Consider the following 14,004-nt stretch of genomic DNA (forward strand, 5'->3'; position numbering starts at 1 on the left):
AGTAGTCAGGCACGTAACCAGGAATTTTGTTGGGAGGGGCCCAGGGTAAAGTTTCTATCTAGCGGGGGAGGGGGGTGGGGTGCTGGCAGCTGGTTCAGCACTGCCAAGAGAACAGGGGGGGGGGGGGGGGGGGGTTGGACTTGGTATCTGCCCCCCCTCCCCTTGGATACGGGCCTAGTAGTAGTGTTTTGTAAATACAGAAATTGTGCATAATGGCCTGACTGTCCTGCGTTTCAGACAGTTCCTGTAAATTGTAACCAGAATGTAAAACAAGCAACGTTTCCCTAACAAACAAGGGAGAATCTCATTAGAATAAATTGCTGGGCTAGTTGGTTCGTAATGCGCAATGGTGGAACCAGCGAAACAGACGCCGGATAAGAACAAAGAAGCACACACGCAACACCGCTGTGTGTGTGCCTCGCTGTTCTTGTCTTGCGTCTGTTTCGCTGGTTCCGCCATAGCGCATGAAAGGAGAATCCCTGGGCATCCACGGAAAAGTTGCGAACGAGGAGCGTACCATGATAAAAAATTAGAAATGCTATTTTTGTCATTTTAACCTACGCAAACATCGTGGATGCATGATTATATTAATACTGAGATGTTTATACATTATACACCAAACAACACGCGGTGGACTATGACGTTTGCCGTCATGGAGTGGCTTCAGAAAAATTTCAGCCAACCGGGTCCGCTTTAACGTGCACTAGCTCACTGCAAAGCTCAGATGGGTAGCAGTCGAAAGCGAAGGAACCAAAATATTTCTGCATACCCTGAGAATTCCACAGTAACCAAAAAGGAGCTCCAATTATAGTTCAGGAGTTTTCACACGCCCTTGCAAAAAAATTGTGCCCAAAACTTTGACTCCTGGGCAGGCTGCATTTATTCCGGGGAAATGGTTACACGTGTTTTGATGGGATGTCGCAGCATTCGGCCAGATGCCCAGAAAGTTCAACGCATGTTCCTAGAAATCTGTATTTAAAAGAAAATAAAAAAGAACAGAAACGACTGTCGGTGTATGGTATGCATAGAAAAAAGGTTCTTGCAAAAATAAAGAAGAAAGTGTACCAGGAATGGACGGCAAATTATTTGGAGTCTGCGAATGTTGATAATTCTTTAATATCGAATAAAATATCCGCCTATTCGATTCGTTGAATGAATCAGATACTGCACATTCAAAATTTTTGGAAACGAATCGTATACGATGTCAAAGCTGTGAATAGTTTTCGAATAAGAGACATGGAGTTCGAATATAGCCCGCCGTAATTCTTTTCGGCGGCTATCCAAAAACAGGGCCCATTCCGACGTCGCACAGAACGCTTCCGCGATTTGTCCTGCGCGTTCGGCGCCGCGACGCTATACCGTCCATTCGCGTGGCTGCATTCATGGATTTCAAACGTATGGTCCCCAAGACTGGACGACGTTCAACAAGGTTCACCAAACGCTGCCTTCTTGCCCAATATCAAAGACCATGGCTCATAACTCTCGTCCCTCTCACCACCTGGTATGTGGCGCTAGTTTCTTCGCCGTGGTCGTCAGTTGCAAAATAGAATTTTGCAACGAGTACATGACCGACACAGAGTTGATATACTGACTTCCTGCTTTGTGCCTCCTAGTACAGGTCACTGCTGCGTCTTTCGACAGCTACAGATATGAATGTAGTAGTTACAGCGCCGCCGCTAGTACCTCGCTGTTTGGCATGAATGTTCATTTTGTACGAATATTCGCGCAAGCAGCGAATAATCGTACTAATATTCGATTCGTATTTGACTCGACTATCTCATTATTCGATTTGTTTTTTAGCTACACTATTCGTATTCGATTGGGTACCGAAGGTAGACTAGACTATTCGTGTTCGATTCGGTTCCAAAAAAGTAAGAAAGTTAAAACAAAAGTTGTATTTGCACACCCCTAAATATTCTTCTCAACAAACATGAAAGTTAGCCGCAGGTGCAGCCCAACTGTCCCAGAGGAGTACATATCTCTTACTACCTTCGGCCCTTTCGGTATATCTAGGCTGCGCGAAGCCGCTGCGTGGGATGAAGAATAAAATGGTTAAACAGCGGCTGCTTGTACGCATAAGGGGATTGTACTTGCCTCTAGCAGTCTTTTATGCCCCTTGAAGTTGTAGCCATGGGCGCTGCCACTGCTGCCATTGAACGGCACGTTAAATGTGCATGTGCGCCACTTTTTGGTGAATCCCTTTTCAACGCCAAGGGCAAGGATCGAAAGAAAAACATTTTCGCTGTGAAGGTGCTGAAGGAAACAGGAGAGAGGCAGCGGAGGAAGGGAGCTTTTTACCAAAGAGAATAGAATGACATAATTTTAACGCCGTTACGCCCAGTATGACGTGCGAATGCACTGGTTTCGAATAAACTTGGCCTTAACTTGTCCTTCTAATTCGCTTGACTCTTGCGTAGACATTGCCTTACATTGTCCTCCAAGACCATTTCTTTTAAACTTTCGTAGCATGTGACCTTCCCCTAGCCATACCGTATCCAAGTCACTTCATCTCAAAGATTATAGGCCAAAGGTCAAAGGTCAAGGTTAAAATGTCGATGCTTCAGAGACCCACCGGCTGTTTCAGGATTGCTAGTGAAATATTGCTTTGGCCCTGAAAATTTTCCCTCTTTTCCTTGCACCCACCCATATACTATACGTGTTAGAAGGCCACAAGAGGCCTTCTGCGTAGCTTTACCGCGCAAGTAAGACTAAGGGAGAAGCGGGAGAGGGCTCACTCCAGGAGATAGGGCCTCACGTCGATGTCACGGAAGGGCAGCAGTCGGCCGCTGCTGGAGGCGTGCACCGAGTCGTAGACGATGGTGCCCAGGATGGTCAGCGGGCACACCAGGATGAGGATGCCCTGCACACTGTCCGTCCACACCACTCCCCGCATGCCACCCTGCATGGGGCGACACGGAGACGCCCTCTCACACTTTGTCCCCGTGTCGCTACACATGCTGCACAGATCATTGAGGACAGACTGCGTCTAGTTTTTGTTTGTTCTTTTGTAAAAAATTGATCCTTAGGGTCTTTCTGGATGCGCTGATCTCTGTTCGGCAGCAGAAGACGCATTTATTGGCGAGAAAATTGGATTTAAAAATGAAATATTTTTTTTTCCTGCCGCTCGGCTCAAACGCGTCACGCTAAGACCAAAAAAAAAAAAAATAAGACTCCGTGATCACTGTTTCGAAGTGAACACCGGTGTAACGCTAGCCTCAGAGATAGGCGCGAAAGATACTGTCCTGACGGCGCAGTTTTCTGACAAAAACGACCGGAGTTGCCAATACCCGTATTTCATTATTCGATCTTTTCGAGCTTATGGAAGCTCGCTTTTAAATTAGCGTAGAGCCTCTTCGAGGTTACAACGCGATAATCTGTTGATACAGCCCAATTTTAATTTGTTCTCGCTGTCTCTTTGATATACGCAGAGAGCGGCTGCTATAGTGCGGTATGAGAGTAGATTGCCACATAGAAAGTTCGTATTGAGCATAGCGTATAGTAGTTTGTTCTTCGTCGTCGTAATTGATGAGTCGGCGCTGTGAGTTACCGTGAAAATTTGGTCCTCGTAATTTTAAACCCCCTTCGCCCTTCATTATTTGTTTTTCAATTTACTAAGTTCAGGCAAAAAGAGAAATGCAGAGCCTTTATGCGCACTTAGATTTTAAAAATCCTTCCATAGACTTAGGCTTCCTCGCTCGGAGAGCCCATATTATTGCTCGATCCGTAAATTACGGCCACCTGACTGCAGGTAGAAACGAAAGAACAAGTAAGTGGTAACGCATGACTGACATCGCTGTAATGCATCCGCAGCAGCAGGTGTGTGGGCTTCGAAATGTAATAGACACATTTTCACGTTCCCAGGCGTGGCGTCAGTTGCAAAGCTATGCGGGGAAGACAAGTTCGGGCTGTGCTCTATATATTTTATGATTGTAGTTACTATGCGTTGCATGTAGTAAGCAAGAATGAAGCCTTGTCTGACTGATATTTCACCTATTACATATGACCCGCGCATCTGCACAACTGCAATTAATCAATAGGCTCGCTGCTAGATCGTGTAGCCTTAAAATTAAGTGTCATCATGAGGCAACGCTAAAAAGGTACACAAGCACGGAAAGTGAGGGAAACATCTCTGGAGCACGCATTTCGATGCAAGCATACACTAGTTTTAAGGGGAGTCGTGCACCGTTTTTGGCCTCTGTCATATTGAAAATGTTTTCTCAACCATTGTTCCTAGGTTAGACTTAGTGCGTAGGTTAGACTAGAGGATTAGGGACTCCTCACAAAAACACCGTTGACAAGTTCAAGCGCATTCACGCATTTATGAAACTTTGTTCGCCGGCCGATGCTATTCGCCTGACAAAGAAAAGCATTCAAAAAATATTTGGTAATATTGTAGAAGCAGACAAGCGATCAGAAATGCCTTAATCTTCGGCATTGCAGACGGCAACTGAAGGTTTCGTGGCAGATACATCTGCACTCAGATTTTTCGGTCTTATGGTACGTAATGCAATATTATTATCGTCAGTTAAATCTAATGAGGCTACTCACCAATGCAGTGTAGAGTGTACCCGATACGCCAATAGCCAGGGAGCTGTACATCAGAGGCACGCCGAAAACTGCGCACAACGTTACATGATTGCACATTAAGTAGTGTTCGGTTGACCAACTTTTCGCCGCTGACATGTTGTGGCTAATCCAAATATGCACGTTCGCTAGGAAACGTACCGAATTTTAGGCCTGTTTCCGGCGACGAGAAAGACCGGAGAGTTTTATTAGAACCTACTAGTTCGCAGCGTTATATGACCTGCCTAACTATCCCACTCAAAGAGTTGTTTTGTAAGGCATATTTTAGGGTTTAGTATTCCTATAGAGCGCAAGTAGTTTATAAGCTATCATGAACTCGTGTAATCGGTAGAACGCATTGCTGAAGTGTTGTGAGAGAAATGGCGAAAGCTGAATAAAGTCCGGAACGAAAAACTAACGAAGAGCTAATATCTGTTTATAAACCCGCACTATAAATAAAAATTTTCAACGCGTTGCAAGAGGGCCTTTTTCACAGAACCTTTCCGAAATGCACCGAGGGATGTTTCCCGCCATGTCGTACCATATATCATGCAGTAATCGTGTGATTTATAGTTCCTTCCTGCCAGTGTGAAGCTTTCCACGCGTGAAGCTGGTCATGTTCAATGTCAGCATAAACACGTTATGCTGAATTTTGCGTGAAAGTAGCGTGAAGGGTCAGTTGAAACAAATGAACACACACTCACATGTGGATATCGCAACAGCAGCCGCAAATATGCTGACGGCTCCTTGGATTTGCTGCACAACAGAAGGTCGTCGTCATGATTCTGCAATGTTCACGTGAGGCACAAAGCAGACAGCTGAGGGGCGCTTTATGTGATCGACTGTCCGTATACAACACGGGGATTGGATGACGTCACACACTCGTTCTTTCCAATAGCATTTCGAAATTATTCGTGTCAACAGAGATTAGTAAATCCCCACATTTTAATGCCTTTTTTCTTTTAACCTTTCAAAGCTTGTTGTACAATGCGTCGCACATTTATGTTTCCGCAGTCTCCTAGTGGCATTGTACAGTATTTTTTCTGCTAATTCAACCCCCCTCCTCTATCTTTTAATACTGAAGAGCGGCAGTGTATTCTGTAAACAACGAAATCTCGGCGGCAGCTGTGGCTAATGAGCCCGCAACTATGTGAAAAAGCTACTAATGAACGCGTCGACCATGACATCATGTCTGTTTCAGTATCGTCGCACTCATTTGCACATCCGCGTCTGGATCCTCGGTATGTATAGCACTATTTTGAGCTCGCGAGAAACACGAACTGAGTTACCCGAAGACAAGAGCAGGGAACGCATGAGGGAGCTACGTACGTTGAGGATGAAGTAGACGACGCAGGTTGCGATGCCGACCTTGTTGCCGAACCGGAGCCGGATGTACTGCTCGGGAAGAATGAAGATAAAATGAAAACAGCGTCATTTGTGAACTTTATAGCGTGCTAAAGCTAAACACGGAATTAAGCTAATTAATTTATCTAAAGAAGGTTAGGCGGCAGAAGGTTAGGTGGGCGGACGAGATAAAGAAGTTTGCAGGAAAAAGGTGGATGCAGCTGGCAAAGGACAGGGTTATTTGGAGAGAGATGGGAGAGGTATTTGCCCTGCAGTGGGTGTAGTAAGGCTGATGATGATGATGATGACGAAAGAATGCGATGCATAATTAAAAATGTGGGAATGAGAAAAGATGAAAAGAAAGAGGAAGCGGGTATTACCGGGGGAAAAAAAAACTTAATTATTAGGTGTATATTTACCTTGAGAGGCACTGGGGCGCTGAACCCAATTTTCTTTTTTTCGGGGAAGCTTGGTTCATGTACAGTGCGGTCCGCCGTTAACGGGAACATGAGATCGCGCGGTCTATGCACTTCGCTAGGCGCTTCCGCTGAGAGCCGGTGAGAATGGATGACACCAGGCGCACGCGCGGAAAGAGCAGCAGGACGTGCTTACTGCCCATGTGCCTTGTGCGGCCGATTCTAGCAGGCTATCGGCGGCAGCGCTTCGCGAAGGGCGAAGGCCACGCGATCGCATGTTCCCGTTAACCGTGGACTGTACTGTACAAGCTGAAATTTGCAGTCATTATCATTGTGCTATGCTAACGCTTTGCATGGTACAATTACGCTCTATGCTAACGCTCTGTCTACATGTGCTATGCTAACGCTTTGCTGGTAAAATCGCTAAAAGACATCACTGAGAGTACCCTTAGTGGCGCACATCAATAACAGCAACATAGCGACATATTTCAAGGGCTATTCGGTAGTACTTCATAATGTAAGTGAATTTTAAGCCAACATTTCCGATGACAATTACTTAACTGCCGCATGTGGGACGTCCAAAGAACGGTGCCATCAACTTTAACACGGACATGTATAGACGCCCCATTTCAAGCAGTTCTTATACCCGTGCGCGATGATATAGGGAGTGGCAAGCGGTCCATTGTGACCGTTGCTCTTTGCTGTGTATCGTGCACCGGGTGTCAGCTTCATGCCACGATGTAAACACCCCAGTGTAACTGCCAGCGAGGTTAAGAGCTCGTTTGCGGTCGTCATGTTTCGCATGCGGCATGTGTTCCTTCCCCTCACCTGGAAGACGGAAGTGACGCCGAGCCTCCGCACCAGAGGGATGACGACGTAGGCGATGAAGGGCAGTATCACGAGCACGGGCACCGATCCCCAGAGCAGGTGCATCCCGTGCGCGTAGAAGTGCGCCGTGAAGCCCACCAGCCCCGTGGCAGTCACCATGGAGGCGAGCACGGACAGCGCCAGAGGCAGCGTGCCGATGCTGCGGCCGCCCAGAAACTCTTCGTCCGCCTGGCTGCCGCCGCCACCGGCACGGCCGTCGGTGGCTCCCCCTAGGCGCTTTCTGTCCCAACACCTCCTCAGCGCGAAGTAGAGGCCCGTGCCGAGGCTGGCTGCCATGAATGCCCCAAAGACGCTATACTCTACGGCTTTCTGCTGGACCGAGGCCATCTTGCTGATAAGAAAGGGAGAATGCGCAGAAATATGGAGAAAGAATCTCACAAACCCGCCGCGATGGCTCAGTGGTTAAGGCGCTCGCCTACTGATCCGGAGTTCCCGGGTTCGAACCCGACCGCGGCGGCTGCGTTTTATGGAGGCAAAACGCTGAGGCATCCGTGTGCTCTGCGATGTCAGTGCACGTTAAAGACCCCCAGGTGGTCGAAATTATTCCGGAGCCCTCCACTACGGCACCTCTTCCTTCCTTTCTTCTTTCACTCCCTCCTTTATTCCTTCCCTTACGGCGCGGTTGAGGTGTCGAACGATATATGAGACAGATACTGCGCCATTTCCTTTCTCCAAACAACCAATTATTAAGAATATCACAAAACAGACAGCTTTCGGTATAGCGAAGAGAAGGAAAGATAAGGTACGTTGTGTTTAATAACTGCATTAAGCATGAGCTGTGGGCAGTGCAATATACGCGTGAGTTTCTGTCCAAATAGCGATTTATAGCAGTGAAATTGTCTTCTTCACCTTGCAAGTGTCCCGTCTTTAATTTTTTTTTGTTCGCGCTAACCCCATTTTAAAATTAAGATTGGAATACTAAATCCCCCAGCTAAAGTTAGTTCCGCTTGGGTAGGAGTAGGCATCATTTTACACTTCATGATGGTAGTCCAGCAAGCGACTTTTTTTTTTTTTACTTAACGTGTGCGCAGAGAAAAACCAAATATTTTTGAGGCGGCTTCTCTTTCACGAGTGTGAAAGTTGCACATCGAACGCTCTTGCCCGACCACCAAGACAGCTCCAACACCTCTTACTGCCGCTCCTAATCGACGGACCGATGACGAGCTGCAAGAGAAGTTTTACACGGTGCTCGATCACCAGACTCGGTATTCAGCAAATCTTCTCCCGTTCTTTCCCGTATCTGGTAAGTGTAGCGCACTCGCGTGCTGTCTTTATAATCACGAAGCATTAGCCTTGCAGTGAACTTCAACGCTTATGCACTCTCGCACTTCACGAGTGTGCATTCCTTGTTTCGTCGGCCAACGAGCTGCCCTAAGTTTTCCCTGATACCCGAAGTGTTCCCTAAGCCTTCCCTGAAAGACACGAGCTCTCGCGATGCTCAGGCTATTGCGTCGACTTGGGCAACGTACATGATGGTTTGGTTTGGTTTATGGGGGTTTAACGTCCCAAAGCGACTCAGGTTATGAGAGACGCCGTAGTGAAGGACTCCGGAAATTTCGACCACCTGGGGTTCTTTAACGTGCACTGACATCGCACAGCACACGGGCCTCTAGGATTTCGCCTCCATCGAAATTCGACCGCCGCGGCCGGGATCGAACCCGCGTCTTTCGGGCCAGCAGCCGAGCGCCATAATCACTCAACCACCGCGGCGGCTTCAACGTACATGAACCTGCGTTCGCCCGATGGGGTGGGGGGGTAATGTGTCGTCGGTGATAAAATTCCCTCATGGGCTGAAGAGAATTGACGTCACCATACTGATAATTCCCATTGGCTGGAGGAAACCGACACCACTTCCGGGAAAGCCAACAGCTTCTAATGTTTTTATTAATGCAGTGCGCTCAGAGCTTTGTCTATGAAAGCTGCGTCTAGCAGACATTCAGTGTGCAGTCAGCCTGCGAATCATTGTTGCTGTATTGGGAATTCACGGACGAAATGGTCGTATTTTAACCTTTTATAACGCTTCATTCTAGTAGCTCCCAGTTCTTATTTCGGCAAGTTTTGACTACCAAGCAACCAATGCATATGCTACTCGTGCTTGAGAATGAACACGGAGGATGCCCAATATTCGATAACTTCCCTGCTGTTCACGATGCAACGACTCGTGTCGCGTACTAGTATTTGTCAGAGTATGAATGGCCGTTTTCCTTTTCTGTGTGCTTTTCAGAAATTGTGCGCAATGAGACAAAAAAGCGTATCTAATTTTCAGCACAGAGCACGGCAGTCTTGGGCGCTCGTGCCTCGAGATCTGCTCGGGAGCTTCCCATCGGCACTACAGACTTCAGCGCAGTTAAGCACGCTCAACACAGAACGTTTTCCGTAAAGTGAGCCGTTAAACTTTGACCTTTACAGTTTCGCTGCTCGTTCATGAAGTCTTGTAAAAGTGCCGTGCGCACCCGGATCACCGCACGCTCGATATGTTCTTAATGCCTCATTTTCAACTCGACATTCGCAGCTCTTCGCTGCATGCCATTTGTTTGTGCGTGGCTGAATCACTCGCGATGTGCCCTTTGTGAAACATGCAACAACAACAACAACAAAAAACCGGTGCACTTTCTTCACAGCGCTCTGTTCGCGCTGTGAATGCGACGCGCCAAAAGCAGCCTTCACGCTTCGCTGAAAAGACTTGATGATATGACCCTGGATAGCCTTCGATCAAGTGTTATTCGCTCGGAGTGACGCCATCTGGCGCACTGGAACATCGTCCGAGGCGCCGAGGGAGAAAGTGCTCCGGCGGTGAGCTGAACTTGCATTAGCTAAAGCTGAACTGCACCGACATGAATACGGAAAGGAAGGACTTTCTGTATTCAGCATCAACTCCTTTTTGGAATGCGGAAGTATAGTAACCTAAGCGGTATGACGTAACCAATGGCTGGTGACTACGGAAGCTGCTCACTAAAATGTTTAACTTTTGCTTAGCGTAAAGGGACAGAAATAAGAGAGAGGAGGGAGAGAGAGAGCAGAATGACCCAGGGACCAAACGAGAGTTAGGAGAATGTGGGGCAGAATGCGACATGGGGCAAAAGGCGACATTTTAGCGCCCACTAATGAGCGAGCAATCATATTAACTTTATATTTTCCTGCTATGACCCGCCACAGTCTCACTACAAGTGGGTCCAAGTTTAACCAGATTGGCATTTTTAGGTTAAAAAAAATTGCGAAGTGAGCCTTAATGAACGAGAAAGTGGTCAAAAAGGCACAAAATTCTGCCCACCAGGTTTTTCAGAAGTGTGCAGCTCAATCAACCTGGCGTCCTAGATTAACGCAAACGTTTAGTTATTACAGATTGTTAAAAATCTTATTTCAGACAAAGTTTAACAATTTTCAATGTTTAAGCTTAAAAAGATTGAATTATTTTGGCAGCAGACCAGGTGGGGGGCAAAACGTGATGTTATGATATTCTGTTGAGACTAAAGTAAATGAAGTAGTTTTATTGCTTGCTCTGAAGCTCTACCCGTATCATCCCCCTGTCTATAGCACATAGTCTGAACGCACGAAAGGAAAGGAATGAATGCCGACCAGCGCGCAGAAAACATGAAGAAAGCTCTGGGGAGACGCAAGCAGCGCCGACGCCTTTAAGCGTTCTTATGTTCCCAAAGGCGCCCACCAGAGGACAGCAAAGGAAATAAGAGAATATGAAAAGTAGGAACTATGTAGAATGCCTTGCGAACCTCAGCGTCGCACTCTGTCCCGGTGGGCACGAACAGCTATTTGTATAGCGCATTCCGGCCATGTACAAGCCTCTGTTCGGTCTGACCTACAATCACTTGTTCACTCGCTACGAATCGAACCAAATCTCATTTCGATTCAACATGACTGAAAGAAAGAGCAGCAACGTTGACACTACAACAGAAAGAAGTTGCGAAGAAAGTAGGAAATTGTGGTAGATTGTGCAGTCACGCACTGTGACGTAGGTGTGCCACAAGAGAGCATGCGCCAGTTCTGTGCCTGTGTTGCTATCACCGGTTGTGCTGATAACGGGCCACCGCCGCAGCTATTTAAGCAGTCGTGTTCTTGGAATAAAGCGCTTTTGATTCTGTGCATTGTGACTCACGCGTCAGTCTGCTACAGTGGCGACGAGGCACGGTCGAACCCGTGCAAGGGCCTGTTGGTCGGCGACATGGCTTTCGGCAGTCGCATTCGAGAGTTCGACCTCAGTGAAAATTCATCGTGGGTAGATTATGTCGAGCGCATTGAGTCATCGTGCGCAGCTAACAAGCTCACAACGGATGACGACAAATGAGCTGTGTTGCTCAGTTGCTGTGGGCCAGAGACGTACTCCCTCATAGCAACCCTCGTCAAGCCTTCGCGGCCACCCAACGTGGGCTATCAAGTCATCGTCGACGCAGTGAAGAAGCATATCAACCCGAAGCCATCTGAACTATACTCGAGGTACGTCTTTTCGAAACGCGACCAACAAGACGGAGAGGGCGTGGCTGACTATGTCACTGTTTTGCGCAAGTTATCCGAGAACTGCGGATTTGGCGGTACAAAAATTCCGTTAGAGGAAATGTTGCGTGACCGTCTGGTTTTTGGAATTTCGGACAGTGTGGTTCAACAGCGTTTGTTGGCGGAAAAGGATCTGACGTTTGAGACGGCATACGAGTTAGCAGTAACGGCGGAAACGACTGCCAAGCAGCAAAAAGCAATGAGGAGAAATGCACAAGAACCCGAGTTCCAGCAGGAGTTGACGGCGGAAATAGGAAGGGTGGCGAGCATGAAGAAACCAGAAAGACAGCGGCGTTGTTTTCGCTGTTTGGCAGCCCATTCAGGATGGCGGTGCAGATACAAAGATTCTGTGTGCTTCAGCTGTGGTGGAAAGGGACACTTATCAAAAGCATGCCGAAAAAAGCAAGCAGAAGTGGAAATGCAGCTGGATGATATGGAACATGCTGTGAAGAGCGAGTACGACGAGTCGTTCAGTATCAGCCAAGTAAAAAGTGGGACGCCAAAGTACGTCATCGCTGTAGAGATTGGGAAGGAAAGCGTGCCTATGGAAGTAGATTCTGGAGCTGCCAGGTCTATTATCAGTGTGAACAAATTTCAAAAGCTGCAAGTGGCGAAACAGATCAAGCTGGAAGATTGCAACACGCAACTCGTTACCTGGACGAGGGAAGGTCTCGACGTGCTGGGAAAAGCGTCCGTGCCCGTGAAGTTCAAAGGCAGAGAATTTAAGTTGCCACTACTTGTAGTGAAAAAAGAGGGAAACACTCTTCTAGGCCGGGATTGGTTCCAGCCACTGGAAATCAGCATAGCTGGCCTTTACAGCGTCCACGCCAGAGCAGAAGGCATTTTGGAAAGGTTTCCAGAGGTTTTCAGTGACACGTTTCCAGGGGCTGCCCTACCCCGCATCCACATCGAACTCAAGGAGGGCGCCCAAGCCAGGTTCCTGAAATGTCGTAGCATTCCGTTTGCGATGAGGGAGGAAGTCGTGGCAGAGCTTAACCGCTTGGTGGAGCTGGGAATTCTACAACCCACTCAGTATTCCGACTGGGCAACGCCAATCGTCGTGGTGCGGAAAAAAAACTGCTCCCTCAGAATATGCGGGGATTATCGAAGCACTGTGAACCAGGCCGTCAAAAGCAATGTGTACCCACTTCCGACAAGCAAAGAACTTTTTGCGAGGTTAGGAAGGGGGCGTGTTTTTTCCAAGCTGGATCTGACGCAGGCCTATCAGCAACTGTTGGTAGATGAAGAAACGGCAGAGTTGCTCACGATTAACACCGTGCAGGGGCTATACAAGGTTTGTCGTCTGCCGTTCGGCGTGTCCGTTGCTCTTGGTGTTTTTCAAAGAACCATGGACACCGTGTTGGCTGGAATGCCGCACGTAGCGACATACCTAGACGACATCCTGATTGCCAGCGAGTCGATTGAGGAGCATGAAAGGATGTTGGCTGAAGTCCTCAGCCGCTTGGCCCAATCGGGTCTCAGAGTTCAAGCGGAAAAGTGCGAATTTTTCAAGGAGAGTCTTGAGTTTCTAGGGCATCGGATTGACGCAAAGGGCATCTACCCCTCCAAGGTCAAGGTCGAGGCCATCCACCAAGCTCCTGCACCCAAGAACAAAAAGGAACTGCAAGCCTTTTTGGGTATGATAAATTTCTATAATCGGTTCTTGAAGGGAAGAACAGAAGTAGCGGAAAAGCTGTATCGTTTGTTGGATAGCCGCGTAGCATGGAACTGGGGTGCAGAGCATATGGAAGCGTTTGAGAGCCTGAAGAAGTTGCTAACGTCTAACTCGTTGCTGGTGCATTTTAAGACGGATGTCCCGTTAGTGTTGTCATGCGACGCATCATCTGTGGGTGTAGGAGCTGTTTTGGCTCATCGCGACAGCAAAGGAAATGAGCAGCCTGTGGCGTATGCGTCCAGAACGCTATCTAGGGCGGAGCGCAATTATGCTCAGATTGACCGTGAGGCCCTTGCCGTGGTTTTTGGGGTTCGACATTTTCACCAATACCTTTGTGGGCGAGATTTCCTCATTATCACGGATCACAAACCCTTGCTAGGAATTTTCCAGAGGCAGAAGCAAATTCCGGCGGTTATTTCTCCCCGCATGTTACGGTGGACGCTAATGCTGTCGGCATACGATTACGTGCTCGAGTACAGGAAAACCAAGGACCATGGAAACGCCGACTGCCTAAGCAGGTTACCGGGCCCCTTAACCCGCCAAGAGACCGAGGCGCCAGGCGACATACTCCTTCTGGAAGCTGTGGAGTACCCTCCAGTGAGCGCAATGGAA

General features: G+C 47.9%; 1 protein-coding gene across 2 annotated transcripts in view; it reads right to left on the minus strand.

Moving 5' to 3' along the window:
• LOC144125479 (sodium-coupled monocarboxylate transporter 2-like) overlaps positions 1-14,004 on the minus strand; it is a 53,133-nt gene that overhangs the window by 34,522 nt on the left and 4,607 nt on the right. Inside the window, exons 2-6 of one of the 2 annotated variants that reach the window (XM_077658869.1) lie at positions 7,152-7,542; positions 5,893-5,958; positions 5,268-5,319; positions 4,549-4,616; positions 2,736-2,899 (exon numbers count right to left, since the gene is read on the minus strand). In XM_077658869.1, coding sequence (XP_077514995.1) covers positions 2,736-2,899; positions 4,549-4,616; positions 5,268-5,319; positions 5,893-5,958; positions 7,152-7,538 — 737 coding nt within the window. In that variant the 5' untranslated portion in view covers positions 7,539-7,542. The remainder of the gene's footprint in view (positions 1-2,735; positions 2,900-4,548; positions 4,617-5,267; positions 5,320-5,892; positions 5,959-7,151; positions 7,543-14,004) is intronic. The other variant, XM_077658870.1, reaches the window with a different exon arrangement.

The sequence above is a fragment of the Amblyomma americanum genome, chromosome 3 (assembly GCF_052857255.1).
Source record: "Amblyomma americanum isolate KBUSLIRL-KWMA chromosome 3, ASM5285725v1, whole genome shotgun sequence".
Lineage (NCBI taxonomy): Eukaryota > Metazoa > Arthropoda > Arachnida > Ixodida > Ixodidae > Amblyomma > Amblyomma americanum.